Source organism: Mastigoproctus giganteus, chromosome 4, assembly GCF_048544385.1.
Source record: "Mastigoproctus giganteus isolate SK-2022 chromosome 4, ASM4854438v1, whole genome shotgun sequence".
Lineage (NCBI taxonomy): Eukaryota > Metazoa > Arthropoda > Arachnida > Uropygi > Thelyphonidae > Mastigoproctus > Mastigoproctus giganteus.
The window spans coordinates 20,923,673-20,944,459 of record NC_143578.1 but is presented as its reverse complement, the minus strand read 5'-3'; the positions used below and the strand labels follow the sequence as shown (position 1 = coordinate 20,944,459).

Sequence of the window (20,787 nt, the reverse complement as noted above, 5' to 3'; positions counted from 1 at the left end):
TGTCTCTGAATTAAGAATATTCTTCTGGGTCTGTACAATTGATTAGCTCTGAGCAATTTCTTTAGAGACCAACTCTTGTGCCAATTCTTTGGGAGGTATTCACAGTAGCATATGGTGTTACTTAAAACATATTCTTCCGATTGTGATAACTGCCATTAGTGATTTTGAGTTAATTGCATAGTTTCCACTAGGTCTCCATATGTAATTGTTTTACAATCTGAGGTGATCTAATCACAATTTTAAATATTTCTAGGGATAACTTACCTGCAGGAAAATTAGACAAAGAATTAATGAGAGGAGTTGCAATCAAGTTGGTTAGTGTCAACAAAGAATATCTTCCTGGTTGTTATACTTTAAAAATAAAAAACATCTGGGTTGGAGGGGAAAAAAAAAAAAAAATCATACATGGACTTTTCTCTGCAGCAGAGAAAAGTCCATGTATGATACATTATCCAGAATTTTACTTGCCTACACTGTGTAGGCAAGTAAAATTCTGTTTTATAAGGCAACTGAGAGAGCCATGGGTGCCCATACAAGCAGACCTTGAAAATGTAGGCTACAAGTACCCTAGACTGGGGTTTAGAAGTCTCTGGAGGGAAAGTAAACTGAAGGTTGGAAAAAAAATGGGTTCTATTTAGGCCAACAAGTTTTAAATCTGATTAACTAGTGAATCATCATAATACTTTAGTAATACATCTAGATGTATTACTATACATTTTGTGTATAGGAATACACATATACACACAAAATCCAATCACGTATGCAATGGTTGCATTTTTTGTCTTCTGCTATAAACTGGATATGATCAAAATTAGCATAATATAGATTTTGAATGCCCTTAACCATCCAGTAATAATGCAGTGTCTGACTGATAACCATTTTCCCCCTCTCAATTTCTGATGGGATGCCATCCTTCCACATCCCTCTTGCAATCAGTTTTCTTTAAATGGTGATATATATATATATATATTCCCCCCCCCCAAACTTGTGCCACTCATATCTATATTTTTTGTAATTAGTTTGTGATAAACACAAGTGCCTGTTCTCTTGGATGCACTGCCCCCCCCCCCCCCCAAACTTGTAAGATAGTTGGTTTATAGGATGAGAAACACAGCAGGCAATAGAAATAATTAAAAAAAAGATAAAAATGAGCAGTGGAAGTGCAACTACTGGACACTGAGGAAAACTATAAAATTGCAACAGCCATACCATTTCTACATTTTTATGTAGTGTGAAAGAGATAATCCTTTGCTCCATACCTTCAGTGAGTACCAAAGAGCAGCACAGCTATGCTCTTGCTTTTAGATCCGTCTCTCACAGACTGTAGATGTCTCCTAACACAGACCTGTCACACAGAGTAGAAATCATCCTTGAGAGAATCTGGTGGAGAGTCAATTCCCACTGGATTAACAATCCAGCATATGATTCAATTAAAGTGGTTAGTGCAGATATAAACAATGCTGCAATGTCAAACATTCCTGTTTGATGATCTCACTGCAGTTGCAAATGGCACAGCTGTTATTCTCTAAGGTAGGTGAAAACAGATTAATAATAAGTGAAAGTTTGTACAATGTAAATTGACAATTGGTTTTATACTATGAAGCAAATGCTTTTTACAGTCACAAACGACTTCAGTCGGTACCGATTACCAATACTGGAAGGGTTAAATGAGAATTTCTTATGTGAGTATAATGCAGGAGATAAAACTACAACAAACATTTAAAATAATTATAACTTTTATAAGACAGTAATGATAAATGATTTGTCCTTTTATAAAATAGGTTAGTACTAACTGTACCACCACTTATTAGGAAGTAATTTTATATTCAAGGCTTCCTGAAACATCTGCCTACATGTTCTTCACACTTAGCATTATATTTCATTGAATAAGGTACTGCAGTATCTTGGAAAGGTTTTATAAAGGAAATTCTTTTATGGTATTATAAATAATTGCTATGATTTTAGTGCTACATGTGATGTGAAATAAAACTGCCAAACCATTGAAGTTGAGAATATTTTTTTCTTTGTATTTTCTAAGGATAATTTTCTGCTAGCTTCAATCAGTTTCAGTCTCCAGCTTGAGATACTGAGTTGTAATTAATGTTGTACTCTATCAAGATAAACTACATAATTTTTACATATGACAATTATTCGTGATATCTGTAAAGCTAGAATTGCACATTCACTATTTACATAATTTTTAAAAATGCAGTGAGAAAAATGGAAAGGACATTTTAATATGAATGCTAAGGCTGTTTACAACTGTTATCAGGTACTGCAAGAAACATCCACTTACTTTCTAGAATCCATAGCTATGTATATATTTCATTTCTTACAAGACAAATTTTTTAAATAAGCATTTTGCTTTTTTTAAACAAGTGATGCTACATTCTTCTAAACGAATATAATTTTAGCTGATTGTAGTTTTTAATTCTTCATAAAAAATTACTGTGAAATTTAAACATTATTAATAAATTATGATAACCAAACAAAGACTGCATTAATGAATTCTGTTTGCCATTTTCTTGGTACAAGTTATATTACACTTTGAACATTTCACAGAAAACAATTCTTAAAATATATCTTAAAATCTTAATGGAAAATTTCATCTTTTAAGTAAATTATATACATTTTGAAAAAAATATGTATATTACAAGACTAGTTTCTCCATACTTCAACAGGACTTACATTCCCAACATATACTGAGTTCAGATCACATCTGAGTTAGGATGCTAAGGAAAAAAGTATATATGAAGAGAGTGGATTGCTGAGCTAATAATATTGAACATTTATTGTGGAAGGATCAATGCATTTTGTAATACTGTATTAAGATACTTAAGTTTATGAAGGAATATTTTTGAAGTGCAAAAATTTCTTTTAGTATAAATCTGTTTTAGTATAAAACAAGTTTGATATTTTCAGAGGTAAAGGTATTGAAGTTTCCCTATATATATATATATATACAAATGCTAGCAGAGTTATTCAGTTGAACTGGTCCCCCCACCCAATATCTCTAATTAGGAAATGAGGCATTGAGAAATGTTATGGCTACACATGAAAAATGAATTTCCCAAACAACTGATGGAAACCAGAACATTCAAAAGAATCACAGTCCAATGACCCTTTTAGTAAAATGTATGACATATGATTTGAATGCGATAAGATGATGATGACTGATATGCAGCAAGAGTTAAACAATTTCATGATGCGCAAAGAAAATGATGTAATTAAAATAAGCTTCATAATATTCAACTGATAATTTGTATTCACATTTAACTGTAACAAAATTCATCCACAGTTCATTACCGCAGTAAAAATGAAAAATCTGATCTTTTATATTTCAATGTATCTTTAACTATACAGGATATTCCCATCTTCTTGATAGGATATAGCCCAGTATTTGAGACACACTGTACTTAGTCATTTAAATACCATTAAAAACATTCAAATACAAAGAAATGTATTTGTAAAATTTTGTCCATGTACTGCCATACAATATTAATAATATTAGTATAAAACTGGATTTACAAAAGATCCATTCCACTATTCACACCTAATTATGTTTGATAACTGTTGTGGATGTAGACAGATCTACATCTTTATAAGTTTTTGGTCATCACGTTGAGGAAAAAAAATTTGCTTGTTCATGTGAACTTGTACACTTTTCCAGCATCATGGAACAAGTTTGGCTTGGAAGATGTTGATAAAGATGATGGCTGTCACTACCTAGCAGAAGTTAAAAAACAAAATAAAGGATATTTTCTCAGAAAAGATTAGAGCACACAACTTCTTAATACCTTGCTGAATAAAGATAAATGCTTTATTTTTATTTCAACAAAAATTATGTACATACACACATACTGTCAAGTGAACAATTTACCAAAACACCACCATAACAATTGGGTGGCATGCTACAACATATAGCATTAAAACTACACATAGCAAAATTAATTATTTGAGAAAAACTACACATTTTATGGCAGTGTTTAACAAGAAAGAGAGGAATAAAAACTTGCTACACTAGATAACCTTAATAATTGTGAAACTATATACTTTATATAAACTATATAATTTATTACACAGGCTGTAGTACTCTAGGAACACCATATTACAATGAACATATATATTCCATATGTCAATATTTGAGTGCTGGAAGATGAAAATTAAAATGCAGATTTATGAAATGGCCTTTAACTTATGATGGGAACTGCATGGTTCATAATTAGACAAGATAAAAAAAAAGGTGAAAATAACTCAGGGGACTGGATGAATTTTAAATTAATTGAAGCAGAGATAGAGGAACTATTGTAGCTTTATAAAGGGGGAAAGGGATTTTGACCTGGACTTAACAATTCCAATACTCCAATACAACAGTGATATCACAGAAAGTGCCCTAATTTCATAACATTCTCTCTCTCTCTCTCTCTCTCTCTCTCTCTATATATATATATATATATATATATATATATATATATATGCATATTTACTTTCAGTATACCATAGGTCCAAGATAAATAATTTTGTGATTGTTTATAGAATAGTCATTCCATCTTTTATTTATTAAGATTGTGAATATGTTCAATAGTAAAAGTTAATTATGAATAAAAAAAATTCAATGACTTTTCCCACCAAGGAAAATTTATGTCATTCCTAAAAACAACTAGAACTGGTGGTATTATTTTAATCTTCTAGGCACTTTTATTTTGTAGACCCACTCTTTAAAAGATGGTAATATGTCATTAGTAGCAGATAAAGTTCAACTTGATCAAAAGTAAACACTATACAAAGTTATACAAAGTAATAAGAAATTTCAGATGTTCAGTTCAGGTAATCTGTTTTTATTTTTATTTATGTGGAAGTCCAAAAATTCTTTCAAACCTTAGAAGGCAAAATCAAAATGCAAAAAGAATTGAGAGAGTTTATCATAATATACTGATGGACTTCATATTTTTTCTTGTATAGTAAAATCCCATTACAATGAATATTTCACTATAACAAGTCTCTCCAGTGATCATGGTCATGTAACTCATGTTGACAGACTATTTAGTGGTCAATTTGTAATTTTTTCCATTTTTATTATATTATTATTGCTATTATAGTATTACAGTGAAACCTCTCTAAAGCAGACACCACTGGGTAGAAGAGTGTCCACTATATCCACTTTGCAGAGGTTAGTGTGGCAAGTTTCAATAATCTGGAAAGATGAAATTCACTGTGACTGACTGCTCATTCAGTTTTTTATTATTATTGTACATATTTGCATTTCAATTAATTTTTAATAAATATCACAACTTTTAGTAAAAATGAATGTAAATTACTTATTTAGAGCATTTATTTTCATTATAGATAATTAGCTCACTAGTTTTAGTCCATATTCATCATTCTTGTTCACACAGAATTCTTTTAATGTAATAGGGGTATCTCTCCTCCTCCCCTTAACGGATCAAAATTCCTCCCTTTTTAAATTTCTGCATACAGCCCTGCCACAAACAGCAAGCAATTTTTTCTTAAAAAATTAACATGCATTCAGTGCATAGGATTGTTTGTTGTTATTTGGTTTTTTTAGGAGCATTAGCAACTAAGGCCATATTGCTCCGCAATGCATAGGAAACCTTCCAGAGGGAGAACCTGCATGCATGAATAATGACTAATAAAATCTTAATCATGAATATCACTTCCCTTTTGAAAGTTCAAAAATGAGATTGCCAAGTTCAACATGGAGCTATTGCTCATGGTGCAAATTCAAAATTGAAGGTAATACAAGTTTTTTGATGATTACCATTACTTTTTAAAAGCCACCTCACTTGGTCTGTCATCACTGGATTTTTATCTTTGAAGTTAATTGAAGGAGAATAAGTATAAAAGAGCAACAAGATTAGGGAGGGGAACAAAAGGGTACTCTTACCAGAAAAAGCTTCAGTTCTACAACTGCAGCACTGGAGACCAGGCACCTGCAAGGAGATATATTTGAAGTGTTTAAGGCTCTGAGTGGATGGGATATGCTCAATGCTAATGGATCCTTCCTCTTGGTTGGACTACAATACACGAGGGTGGCATAAATTCAAATTGAGGATGGATGGTTGCAGGATCGATGTTTGCCTCCTGCCAGCTGGTAGGTCTTTTTTGAATTTATTCAAATTAATGTTATTTAACTTTTTTGCTTTGATAACTTTACTTTACTTGGATTTTAAAATAAATATACAGTAGGTCTGCAATGCAAAACCTTTATAATACACCTCTGATTGTTTTGGTTGAAACAGCGATAAAGTGTTACTCTTGTTTTCTACTCTGTATAGATCTTTTCATTATAAAATGAAACTAAACATTATATTTATGTAAAATTAGATCCAACATTTAGCAATATCATTTTAAATAAAATTTTAAAGAAACACCTAAACCACAAAATAAATACAGCAAAATAATTTTAATGCTGTTGATAGGGTTATGGATAAGGCAAGGTGCTATTTTGCTCCTATGAATCTCACTGCACCTATGCCAAAAAAAAAAAAAAAAATAATAAAATAAACACAAAAATCTAAAGAATAAAAAGAAAAAGAACCAAATGAACATTCACCCCTGCGGGAAGCGAATATGACACCTTGCCAACAGAGACACGTACCCACACCCCAAAGAATGAGCATTACTAAAATAAAATACACAAAGAAACAAAGCACCCACAAGCATCATCTTTTCAAGAGACACTAGCACTTGTGAACTCCCAAAAAGGGCCATATTTCAATCACGGATTGCTGGTTCAGCAAAATATCAGTGGATATCCTGATAAGCCCCAGACATAAGTGAAATAAAGAACCATAAAATACACTATGGCCATTGTCTCTATAATAAATAATTAAGCATAATAAACAAAGCGGCACCTCCGTAGCCAGGTGGGCAGGAGCAGCAGTGCGTAGCACACGCTTCTTGATTAGACCGGGGTTCGAGTCCGTGACCACCAAATACGGAAAGGTCAGGGAATGACCACCGCATATCCCTGGAGCAATATGGCCTTAGTTGCTAATGCTCCTAAAAACCAAATAACAAAACAAAAACAATAAACAAAGCAAAATGCAAATTTAGATGCTGACTTCTCCAATTGATTGCATTTGTCAATTGGAGGAGTCAACATCTAAATTTGTAGTTTGTTTTGTTATGTTTCCAAATGGTTGAAACACAACCCTTTTTCAGAGTTCACAAGTGTTGGTGTCCCTCGAAACAACGGTGCTTGTGGGCTCCTGGTTTCCTTTTGGTTTGTTTGTTTGTGGTTTTCTTTTATGGTATTTTATTTTAATAGCACTCGTTCTTTAGGGTATATCTCTTTGAGTAAGGAGTAGTGTGTTCACTTCCTCTGGGGGTGAGTGCTGCTTTGGTTCTTTTTCTTTTTATTCTTTACATTTTTATGTTTATTCTTTATTTTTTGTTTTGGCATGGGGTGATGACGTTCAAAAAAGAAAAATAGCACCTTGCCTTACCCACAATATCAATAGCATTAATTAATTTGCTGCTTATTTCTTGGTTTAAGTGTTTCTTTAAAATTTAATATCAGATTACTTTATGTAATTGTTTTAAAAAAATGTAAAATTAAGTTATACATATTTCTGGTATTTAAGTGAATATACAGTACTATATATACAAATCGTGTATTTCTTGTGAATAACTTGATTATTTTATTTTTAATTTTTTGCAATTTATTATATATACCGTAGTGTATACAAATTGAATTTTCAATGAAAAAATATTTTTTGATTAACTGGCATCCTATTCCCCATCATTAGCATGGATAATCAAACTAAGGTTCCACTGTATTTAATTAAAATAAAACAAATCACTACATCTGTATATTAAAAATGCAATAGAACTTATTTGAATAAATAACTTGTCTTTTAAATCAACCTTTGGCAATATTCTAAAAAAAATTTCAGTGTGATATATTTCAATATGATTCCTTCATCTCTGAGAAATTTTTGTAATGGGATTTTACTGCAGTAGCCAATTTCAGTAATTTTTATTTTGGATACAAGAAACTATTAAAAATAAAACAGATTATGATATCATAAGCAAGCCAATTCATAAAATTGAGAAGTGGAGTTGTATTCAGCAAAATGGCAACTCTTTATTGTTATGTATAGGAATATGTATAACAACATTGGAATACATAGGAATATGTATAACAATGTTGTTATACATATTCCTATGCCATTAGATTTCCCACCCAGAATGAAAATCTAATTAGGATTCACTGTATTTGGAAATCTAATGTGAAGGCTTACAATTTCAGATTCAAAATAGCATATGCAACATGCATTAATCAAAATAGGTAAAAAGGAATGCAATTTTTGCAATTTATTCAGATTTAATGTTCACAACCTAAGGAAAGAGACAACTGTAGAATCACAGTACTAATAATTTATAGTGAGATTATTTCTACAGAAAAATTAAGTAGTACCCACAATTTCATTATGTTAAGCAACAAATAATGCTGGCAGTGCTACAGCAATATCACTCAAGAAAATTCTCAACACTATGTTGATGTATGATCTTCTAAAAGTAACAAATGTATTTCAAAAAGTGTCAACTAATTTGGCAAAAAAAACATTGTTAAAACATACAATAAAAAATAAAATAAAAATTGCAGAGACGGGGGGAATTCTTAAGTACATTTTGGGGATTGAGGATTGATCTCAAAAGGACAAATCTTAGCTTAAGCTATCTTTATCAATGATGGATCTTGAAATGTATCTTTGATGACCACATAAAGTTTGTGGACCATTTGTCAGAATGGGCTGTGACTGTTATTCTTCCTTCCTCATTTTATTACTATTTCCACTTTTGTGGTCATGCCAAATGAGAAACCACCACTGCTACATTCTTTTCTCTTCCCCACCAACCAAGCAACGGAGCAATAGACAGCAACCCAAACACCTACATTCACATCTTATCACATATAATCCACCATAAAACTAATTGAACTTTGTGCTGCCATTGCATAAAAAAAAAGTTGTTGGGGGGGAAGGGACAGGTTCTAGACAGCTACACCCAGGTAACAAGCAAATCATCCCTGTCCAAAACACTGATATTAACATCAAGTACCAAGAAGATTGGCGCAACTTGCCAATATGTTGGCATTCAACCAATTAATTTTGTTCTTTGATTCTCTGTTGACAGCCACCATGGATATATTTCTCAAGTTATTTTACCTTATATTATATAGTATATCATCCAAAACATATGATAGTTTAATTACCAGTTACTGGTAATCAATAATCCTCTGAAGAATGCTTTCAAAGTAATTAGTTAATCAAACTGTAAAATTAAATCTCAATCCATCCACTAAAATATATTGTAACGCAGTTGAAGTGTTTATCAGCACAGTCACCAGTATAGCCAACCTGTACCTTGTTTTTGCATCTCATCACATGTATTCCAATCACATGTTTTAACTATTGAAAGGGAGGGAAGGAGAAGCCCATACTGATTACATATTTTGCTAAAGGGATCTACTTAAGAATCACCCTGTATATAGCCAAATGATCTATACATATCAAAAATTTTAATTAATTCAAATTCACTTTTCTTTCAATAGACTTTTTGTCTAATTTTAAATGATTTTTTTTATGTAGAAATTATTGCTCTGACTACTCTAATTTTAACCTCACTTCATCAAGCATTCGACTTTCACCATCAGCTACTATACTTAAGTGATAAAAGATGAAAATTTTTGTTACTGCTTAAGATACTATGTTCATACCGCTATCCTCTCGGTTTTAATTTTTTTGCTTTCAACTTTTAATAATTTATAATATATTTATATATACATTTCCTATAGAGAGAGACAACACTTTTTTTTTTTCTATTCCTTTTGACATATGACAAAACTGTCAGTGGCTATAAGAATTCACAATATAGGACTAATATAAAATAAGTTCTTGTTATCTTTATTTGTAAACAATAAACATAAATTGGAGGGAAAAACCCTACATTACTGCAGAATGTCCAATAATGCTGATGTCTGAAAAAATCCCAATAATTAACAACACATGGTTTATACATTATGGTCAATGATATACTGCACTCTACCATTCTGAACTTATTTTTTTATTATTATTTAATCTTAGTTCTTCACAAATGTAGCTGGGTAGACTGTTCCTGAAACCCTTATTCTACAGTTACTGATGAAAAGTCAGTTTAGGAACAATCAAAAGTTCCAAACACGTTTCAAATTATGATTCAGTAGATCAGCACCTTGCAAGAGGAGGAAGACAAAAGGCTTCATTTTTTCTGACATGAAGTGCACTTACCACTGTCATCAGAGAAGAAAGCAATTATACAGATCAACAGTTAACATATTGCCATTAAAAATTTAATAAAAAGAAATTTAAGTGATTGGGATAAAAGGTGAAAATCAGTATGCATCAAAGGCATGCTACATGATAATAAGTATACAGATTTTTAATTATGAAATGATTCTCTTTTTCAGTAACATTCTTTGTGTGTGAACACAAGCATGCATTCAGTGATTCTTATATATGACCAAAAGTATTTGGACACACACACAGAGGGAACTGCAAAAAGGGATTTTAATTCAAGAGCATAACATATGGTAGAGCCACCTTTGGCCTGTATGGCAGCCTAAACCTGTTGTGATATTTTCTATCAACTTCTAGTAGGTGTTGGCTGGACTTCACCTCCACTGCTGCTGCCGTAAACCAACCACCAGTGCCAGTTTTAGCATTAGCAAAGGCACATGATGCAAAAAAGCAAGCTTATATAGCATCAGCTAAAAAAAAAAACACACACACCCTTATTTCACCTATCCACTCACTCCAAATGTTTGTCAAGTTCTGCCTTGAATCTATTTAAGCTATCAACTTCTACAACCACAAATGGAAGTTTATTCCAGCAATCAACCACCCGCTGGCTAAAGGCAAACTTCCGCACATCTATCCTACAACTGTCTTTCCTCAATTTCAATTTATGCCCTCTCAGGCAATTATTCTGAGCAAGAGGAAGAATCCCATCAGCATTGAGCATGCTCAAATCATTCAAGGCTTTATACACCTCAATCAGATCACCTCACAGGTGCCTAGTCTCCAGACACTGTAATTTGCAAAACTTAAGCCTTTCTTTGTAAGAGCAACCCTTTGTTCCATTCACTAATCTTGTTGCCCTTCTCTGTACTCGTTCCAACAGCTCTATATCCTTCTTAATATGAGGCCGCTAGGCCTGTATACAGTACTCAAGGTGTGGCCTGACCATTGCCTTATACAAGGGGATAATCATCTCCTTATCCCTGCTAGAAAAATTCCTGTATATTATTGACAAGACACCATGAGCTACTCTTGCAGACTGTCTGCAGAAGGCTATTTTAGCAGCAGCCTAATTTGACACTGCAGTTCAATAGCACTGGACTGGCCAGTCCACTTTTTCAATGCTTTTATCCACAAACAAGCCCTCTATGATATGGAGCACGTAATGTTGATACTGATAAGGCCCATTTCCATAGTACTGTTGCGGTAGCAGTAGATAGTCAAAAATTGTCCAAAACGTTGAAGTAGGTTATCAATTTTATAATTGCAGGCACCACCACAATGACCCAGTAAGAATCAGCTGTAACAGTGCCATACTAGATTTCCTTTATTAGAATTCATGATGGAGACAATACATTCCAACAAGAAGTGCTCTCCCATAAATCTACTCAAGCAAGTAAATAAATAAATAAAAAAAAAAAAAAAAACACTGATTCTTTCACTTTTCACTACATGGTACTCTGCCACTCCAAATGCATAGCTTCTTTTATCATTGAACCCAAAGATGCAGGTTCCTCTGTTAATGTACTGACAGATGTTACTATGGCATGTTGGACCTGCTTTGTGATGCTTCCTGCAAGCAATGTGTGAGGTATGAACTCTTCATAGTGTTTCAAACGTATTTTGCAATTTTGTCGAGTTGTCAGTTTGTCTTTCATATTTAAATAATATCTGCTACAGTGGATTTTGGGAGATTTAGATGAGTCGTAGTTGTGCATACACAGAAAGGTTACCAATGTGGCAATCAACCTCCATCTCATGTTGAAAGTATATAAATTCAGATCCATTCTTATGTTGGGATTTAATGATAATTAAATCCCAATATGGGAATGGATACCAAGAGACAAAACTAATGCTTCAGTTTGGTCTTGATGTTTTTTTGATAGTGTAAATGGATTACAATCACTGAAGGGATGAGAAAACATCCACAAAATGTATGATTTTTAAACTTATTAGTAATAAATGGATTCTAAATCTACACAGGTGAAGTGCTTTCATTTCTGTGTAATATGCCATTCAAAAATTATATGGGCAAATCTAAACTGATATGTATGTGTGAGGGTCTTCTGGCATAGTACATATTTGTTGAAGGGGGGGGGGGTGTCCACATACTTTTGGTCTTATAGTGTATACAGTATGTTGACAAATTACATATTACATGCCATATGGATACGCAACATTTTTTACAGTGGTGCACCCTGTAAGCTTATACATGATACAAGCTTACACCGGAGGTAAAGAAATACATTTGAAGGGTTACAGCTTTAATATAAGATAGGCTGTCTTTACTCTTAATATACATTTTATCCGATATGTAGATTTTTTTTGTACCACGGCTGTAAATTCTTGGATGCCAGTGTCTGAAAGCATTCAAGTGGTGTAACAATTCCTAGGATGTACCTAATTTTGCTCATCCAATCAAAAAAATACAGAAAATCATTTTGAATCTTGCACGGAAGTTCGAGAAAAAACTGGAAGTGTTCACAATATAGAACTACATATGCTTTTCTCTTCAATGACATCAAAAAGACCTTAAAAAGAGCTTTTCAGATGCACACTTGATAAACCATCAGTGACGTGGATTGAAAATCCATCACTCCTCACTTCGCACAATTAAGCTTCAGTGACACAACGTACTACCACTTGAATGGAACTGTTAAATGGAATTACTGGTACGGAAGTGAGAGAAAGGTCATTTTCCACTGGGAGGATACCTATTCCAAAATTTATCCACAGATTACAATGTGGCCAGCCATTCACTGACAAAGAATTACAGATCTATAATTTTTTTTTAGATGACTAATGATGAAATATTTGATAAACATTTTGCAAGGTGTATTAGAAAATTACATTAATGAAATCTTTAACAGCTGTACAGTATTTTTAGTTATAAAAAGATGGTTCATCCCCATATGTAATAGGGAATAGATGGATAAGAGCATCAGTGCAGAATAGTTAGTTGTGGTGCAGCTAAATGTCCACTAGAAAGCCTTGATGTGTCATTCCTTAATTTCTACAGGGTTTTTGAGGTTGACTGCTCACCGAAATAGAACTCGGATAATCAAATGAAAGATAACAGAATGCAGAAAAATTAGAAAATAAACACTTCAGAGAGTAAATCTTAGCTTAGATGGATAAATAGACATGCAAACCTGTGAAAAAATTCCAGTGTACCTTTATGTATATACATTAAATTTTTGCAAATCTGGCATTCAAATCATGACATTTTTTTTGAAAAATTTTTTAATATATATATATATATGTATTTATAAAATTAATAATATATACATAAAAAAAAAAAATATATATATATATATATATATATATAATTGGTGTACTGCTGCACTGGTCTTGTAAATTATGGCAGAATTTCAGTTATTTGAAAGAAGTAGAACTGAGATCATTTTGGATAATCAATTTTAAATGTGCTCTCTACTCTACAACATAAAAGGGAAGCAAGCAAACTGAGAAAATTATAATTTGCATTTAAGATTTCACATTATGTACTGAAAGCTTATATAGCTTTAAAATAATTAGTATTTTTTGGCATGAATGATGTTACTTCCCCCCTCCCCCACTGCATGATTCTGTCTTTTCATGAAACATGTTAACTGGTTCTTGTTCAATTCTTGCAATTCAGTCCATCTAATAGCCATATGAAGGGCATTAAATGATACACTCTGTTGTTTTATTGTGGTATATATTTATCATAGTGCTTTCTCTTCGTTTTCAATTTTTGTCTGATTTGGATTAGCAATTAATGGTGAAACTAGTTCCTCATCTATCAAAAAAAGTGATAACGTGGCATTTTATGAAAACAATCTATATCTAATGTTCTATATCTGTAATCTATAGTTCACAGTTTGTCTCTAGTTTGTGCACTGCTGTTAAAATTTTCAAAGTATTTATTATAATACTGAACTAAATACAGAGAAAACTATTGTTCATGGAAAGTTAAATTCAGAGGATATAGAAATAAAAATTTAAAGGACAAGGCACATCAAGAAATCTAGGAAGTTTAATGTGTCTGTGAAATTACCGAAGTGGCACAGATTATCTGTGCCACTTCTTAAATAATGCCAACTAAACTGATGTGACAATTTTATTTGAGTGATTTATGTAACGGCACTGTAGCCTTCTATTTATTATTTTTTTTACAGTGAAGTTTTTAAACATCATATCAGAGCGGTTGGTATTATACAGAAGTAACATGAATGAAACATACTCTTCTTTTAACACTATATATACATACCACTTCATACATACTGAGTAATCACTTTATTAGGTGCACCTATTCTTTTCATGAAATGGTGTGCTCTTTCAGTAATGGAATCACCTGTTCATACCAAGCAATATAAAGTGAGTGAGCAGATATGTAGGGATGCTGTTTGTATGTTATTTGGTTTTTAGGAGCATTAGCAACTAAGACCATATTGCTCCAGGATATGTGGTGGTCATTCCCTGACCTTTCCGTATCCTCCGTACTTAGTGGTGACGGGCTCGAACCCTGGTCTAATCAAGAAGCATGTGCTATGCACTGCTGCTCCTTCCCACCTGGCTACGGAGGTACCAGTATGTAGGGATGCTATATGTACTTGATGCAGTGTGAGAATGGACAAAATGAAAGATTTAAGTAACTCTGAACGTGCCGTGGTAGTTAGTGCTAATGTAATTATCTCAAAAAAAAAAAAAAAAGGAACCCTGCTGGGGTTTTCAGAAACGACTTGTGTGTAGAAACTGGTCTAATAACCAAATAGCATCCAACCAATGGCAATACTGTAGTCAGAAACAGCTTGATGCTGCAAGAGGCTGAAAGTTCATTTCATGCTGATAGAAGGACCAGAATATGGCAAAAACAGCAAAGTTTGTTTGTTTGTTATTTGGTTTTTAGGAGCATTAGCAACTAAGGCCATATTGCTTCGAGGATATGCGGTGGTCATTCCCTGACCTTTCTGCATCCTCCGTATTTGGTGGGCACGAACCCCCGGTCTAATCAAGAAGCGTATGCTACGCACTGCTGCTCCTGCCCACCTGGCTACGGAGGCGACAACAGCAAAGTCCATGCACCAGTCTAGTGTCAATCAACAATGCAGGCCAATGATGGCAATATAATGGTGTAGTGTGCACATTGTCCACACTGCCCCTTCCACCATACCAATGGAGCAACATTTGGATGCCTTAGGTTATCTGGAAATTGCTTCTGACAAGGAAATATTTTCGCAGCTGCAGGGTTCTTCCAAGGATAATGCAACATGCTACAAGGCCAGAATTGTAAAGAACTGGTTCCAGGTCCATGAGAGTGGATTTGGCTTACTGCATTGCCTTCCTGGTGACCAGATTTCAATCTAATTTGGCACCTGTGGAATGAGGTTGAAAGAACTCTTCAAAGTGGAGATCCTCAACCATTCAATCTGCAAAAGTTGTGCAAAGCAACTGAATCAAAATTGACCAGCATCTCTGTGGCATGCTTTCAACACATTGTTAGGTCCATGCCATGATGAATCCAGGCTATTCTGAGGGATAAAGGGAACCCAATTAGTTAGGTGTGCCTAATTAAAGTGGCAGTTTGTTCCTTACAGATAAATATTAAAAGTGTAAGTGAATATTAAATATCATTATGCATACATTTCTCACCTGCAAGCTTTGCAATTAGAGTGTATGCTTACCTCAAGATGTCTTCCTGCACCTGCAAAGCAGTGGCCAGAAAAAAAAGCTTCCCAAACATTACATCTATGCTTTGTCTTGCTCATTTTAAAATTTATATGACAGTTTTTTGGACAAGCATTATGTCAAACATAATTCACAATGAGAGAACATATAAAAAAAAAGTTTGCTTTTCAACCAATCACTCACTCATTAAATAGTATGAATTTATCAATATTAGGGAAATACTCCATAGTAAAGTTTCCAGTGACAAAACTGCTATTCTGTCACAGGGGACCCATTCTTTAAATTACTCAACATTGCATATTTTCACAGCATATACCCTAACTTTGAGATGGTGCCAGATAAGAGTAGAGGACTAAGATCAGGGGACTGTGGTAGCAATTCCTTTGCTCTCCACTTTTCAACTCAGTGTTCAGAGTTGTTTGTCCAGCCATTCTCTGATGCACAGCTATAATGAGAAGCATGGCATTTTGCTGGAACCATTCCAGATATTCACTTTGTTCCCTGAGAATTTTTGAAAAAACTTTTTTATGCACCATATCAAAATCCTGTCACTATGTTTTGGAAGGGAAACAGACCAATACTTGTCCCCTCAGAGACCACACCATATCATAATACAGCCGTCGCCTTGATCCTAAAAAGACTAATCTAGTTAGGTTAGTTTTCTGGTTGAGTAATGAGTTTTTTCAACTAACCTCACCCAGCACATAAAAATGTATTGTAACTGACTTATGAAACATTCTACAGTTATGGGTTCAGTGATCTCTTAGCCACTTACAGTATAAATGCTACCAGTTTCTTGTACTTTCTTCCCTTTTAAGATTGATAATTTCTTCTCCATTTATCATCAATTCCTTTAATGCTAAATAACTGTTAGCTGAACACAACTCCTCTTAAATATTATATTCTTTTGTGAATATATATGCAAAGCACCTGCTGAACTCAAAAGTAATCTGTTTTTAGTCACTGATGCTGATTCACTTGCTCCCCTGTAGTGGGCCAACATAAGCAAATGTCAGAACAAATTTCCATCTGGTATTGTAGAGGTGACAGTTTGAATAAATTTAAAGGACTATACAAATTGTTAGAAGGGATGAACAGATAATGTACACAGATTTTTTTTTTTTTTTTTTTTGCTATATAAGCTTGTTTCCTTCTAGCACTGAGAAATATTTTATGAATACTTCTCATTTAGCATGAGTATCCTTTAGAAATTTCAACGAATTTTCTAAAGGATACTCATGCTCTCAACGAATGGGACTTAAATGACACACCCACTCCCTTCCCACCAAAGGAAACAATTATACAGGGTGATTCACTACCAGTGCGACAAACTTGTAGGAGGTGTAGGGGGCACAAAGACGAATCGGAATCACATAGCATTGCAGGGTCCGAAATGCCTTCGTCATGCAGTATAGGACGTTGAACGGGAGGTCGTGTGAACAGCGATCCTGCTGGAAGTCAGCATTTGCGAACCGTTTCTGTTGAAGAAACCAAGTAGCAAAAGTCCTCCGGAGTGGATAATCCGCAGGCTCCAATGATTGTACGCATTGCAGATGGTATGAACTCATTTGGTTTGTTGACAGTATCTTCCATACAGTGGATTGGGAAATACCCAATCGTTGGTCTATCGCCCAAGTACTCATACTCGGATTGCCTTCTGCAAGATGTAGGACATTCTCCTCATTGTCTGGCGTCCTCGTTCGTTCGCTCTCGATTCATGGTACCTCTCGTGAAACAACCAGTCTCACGTAACCTTCTGTGCACACGTGCGAAAATCGTATGATGAGGAGCACGCCTGTGCGTGAAACGTTCCTGGTACAAGCGCAGAGCGGCGTGCCCGTTACAGTCCGCAGCTCCATACGCGAGGTGCATGTCGGCCAGTTCAACGTTTGAATACTCGTCCATCCTACTGCCTCGGGAACCGCTTCGCAAATGCTGACTTCCAGCGGGATCGCTGTTCACGCGACCTCCCGTTTAACGTCCTCTACCGCATGACGAAGGCATTTCAAACCCTGCAATGCTATGTGATTCCAATTCGTCTTTGTTCCCCCTACACCTCCTGCAAGTTTGTCGCACTGGTAGTGAATCACCCTGTATAAATATAAGAATAGATGTAAAATGTGTATCAAATCAGATTAATGCCATCAATTTTAGATTAAACATTACATTAGTCTGTAATATAATTATTACTGTAGGAGTATAATTGATACTATATAGTACTCAAAGAGTATTAAAACTGGCATAAAAGTACTAAGCAGGCCATAAGGCCAAAAGAACCTATAAAAACTAATATAGCCTGTGTTGGTTTACACTGCTATTATACCCTATAAATAAACATAATTAGCAATAAATTAAAATATAAAATAGAATAAAATTATGATTATGTAGTTAATTATTGATAATCGGATACACTGAATGGCACTTTTTCTAGGGCTAACACCATTCACTATATCCCACCAATAATTAGCAAGGCTATCTGTTTCTGGTTGTTACCTGCCTGTTTAACTAGGTCCAAATTATAAACATAAAGGCAATCTATGCTAAACTTTAAATTTAACAGCAAACAGGCAAGATATACTTTTCTCGGCAGCTCTACAGGCTTTTGCGAAGCTTCAACTCGTACAGAAAAATAGTGCTCAAATCCAGACATCAAGAAGTCTCCTGACAAATCAGCCGAGGGTATCCCCAGGAGTCAGTCCTCCTGGGGCCCTCGTGTGGAACAGCCCGACAGATAGCTTTGAAACAAATAATACAGAAAAAGAGTACCAACCATAATTTTCACTTCAGTTGTGGTGTTTATTTATTTTATACATGTACAAAAGAAAGCTTATGCTAACATAAGGAGAAAGGAGGTAAAGATAAGTATAGTACTAGTACCTCAATTTCCCTCGAATTACTCTAATAGATCTTGAGGTATAAGATCTTACTCTAATAGATCTTGAGGTTTACTTTCTAACCCTAAATTTATACCTCAAGATCTATTAGAGTAATTCGAGGGAAATTGAGGTACTATTACTATACTTTTGCACATGTATAAAATGAAAATTAATGGTTAGCACTCTCTTTCTCTGTGTTATTTGTTTCAAAGCTATCTGTCGGGCTAGCTATTATCTCGCCTGATTGCTGTTAAATTTAAAGTTTTTGCCTTTATGTTTATAATTTGGACCTAGTTAAACAGGCAGATAACAATCAAATACAGATAGTCTTGCTAATTATTGGTGGGATATATTGAATGGTGTTAGCCCTAGAAAAAGTGCCATTCAATGTATCCGATTATCAATAATTAGCTATATAATCATTATTTTATTCTATTTTATATTTTTATTTTATTGCTAAGTATATGTTTATTTATAGGGTATAGCAATCTAAACCACCAACAGGTTATATTAGTCTTTATAGGTTCTTTTGGCCTTATGGCCTGCTTAGTACTTTTATGCCAATGTTTTAATACTCTATGAGTACCTATATAGTACCATTATACTCCTACAGCAATAATTATCATTCTTAATTTATATATATATATATATATATAACACATTCAAAAGGTTCTCAGAATCGTACACTGATATTTAAATGGTTTGCACTATGGCCGTAAGGTTTTGTGGATTGTTGACCTTGGTGCATGTGCATTCCAAGTGGGAACTGGCTATCATGTGTCACAGCTGACTGACTGTGAAATGTCACAGTTTGAACAGCACGTTAACATCAGTTCTTTAAATTTGGGAAAAGTGCTACAGAGACGTTGCAAGCATTACAGAAAGTTTAGGGAGATGATGCTTTAAAGAAAGTGGATTAATCAGTTTAGAAACAGACAGGAAACACTGGAAGATGAACCTCATCACAAAACAACGAAAATGTCACGAAAGTGACAGAACTCGTGGAAAATGATAGGCGAATGATTGTTGTTGTTGAGAATGCTCATGAAGTTGGACTATCTGTAGGCTCAGTAATACACACAATCCTGATGCAAGATTTAGGGATGAGTCGCATATATGCAAAGTTTGTTCTACACTTCCTGTTGAACTGCAGGAAAGCTATTGCAGGTGATTTGTTCGAAAAATCTATGCAGAATCAGAGTTTCCTGAAAAAGTGGTAACTGGGGATGAGAGTTGAGTGTTTGCCTACGACCTCAAGACCAAGGTGGAATCACCTGAATGGCAAGCAAAAATGTCCTCACAGCCCAAGAAGTCCTGTGCAACAAAAATTCAAGGTTAAAGTCATGCTAATTGTTATTTCTCGATGAGGGCATATTGGACCATGAGTTTGTGACTAGGAGAGAGAAGCATTACTGCTGATTACTATGTTAAGGTATTGATGTGAGAATGTGAGGTGAAGATGCTCTCAAAAATGGAAGGATGGCTGGGTCCTGCACCACAACAATACACACAGTCATATGGTGAAGGCAGTTCAGCAGTTTTTGGTTGAAAAAAAAAAAAATAATAATAATAATAAATAAATATATATATATAATCTGTCACCAGTCCATTCTTTTACGCACCTCAACAACACCAGATGGGAGTTGTTCCAAAAATCAATCACCTGCTGGCTGAAGGTAAACTTCTGCACATCTATCCTGCAACCATTCTTCCTCAATTTGAATTTATGCCCTTTCATGTGTGTAGTCTGAGCAAGAGGAAGAATGCCATCAGCATTGAACTTGCTCAATCCATTCAAAGCTTTAAACACCTCAATCAAATCATCTCACAAGTGCCTAAGTCTCCAGATGCTGCAATTTGCAGAACCAAACCCTTTCTTGGTAAGAGCACCCTTTTTCTCCTCTCACCAATCTTATTGCCCTTCTCTGCACCTGTTC

At 34.3% G+C, this 20,787-nt stretch overlaps 1 protein-coding gene across 5 annotated transcripts in view; it reads right to left on the bottom strand.

The window, feature by feature from the left end:
* Nucleotides 1–2,959: 2,959 nt before the first annotated feature.
* The window catches only part of Miro (mitochondrial Rho GTPase), a 202,438-nt gene continuing 184,610 nt past the window's right edge, over nucleotides 2,960–20,787 (bottom strand). For 3 of the 5 annotated variants that reach the window (XM_090371387.1, XM_090371384.1, XM_090371389.1), the window contains one exon: nucleotides 5,010–5,194. In XM_090371387.1, the coding sequence (XP_090227513.1) occupies nucleotides 5,152–5,194 (43 nt within the window). In that variant the 3' untranslated portion in view covers nucleotides 5,010–5,151. Of the gene's footprint in view, nucleotides 3,727–5,009; nucleotides 5,195–10,155; nucleotides 10,298–20,787 lie in introns of those variants that run through there. The other 2 variants (XM_090371388.1, XM_090371385.1) reach the window with 2 other exon arrangements.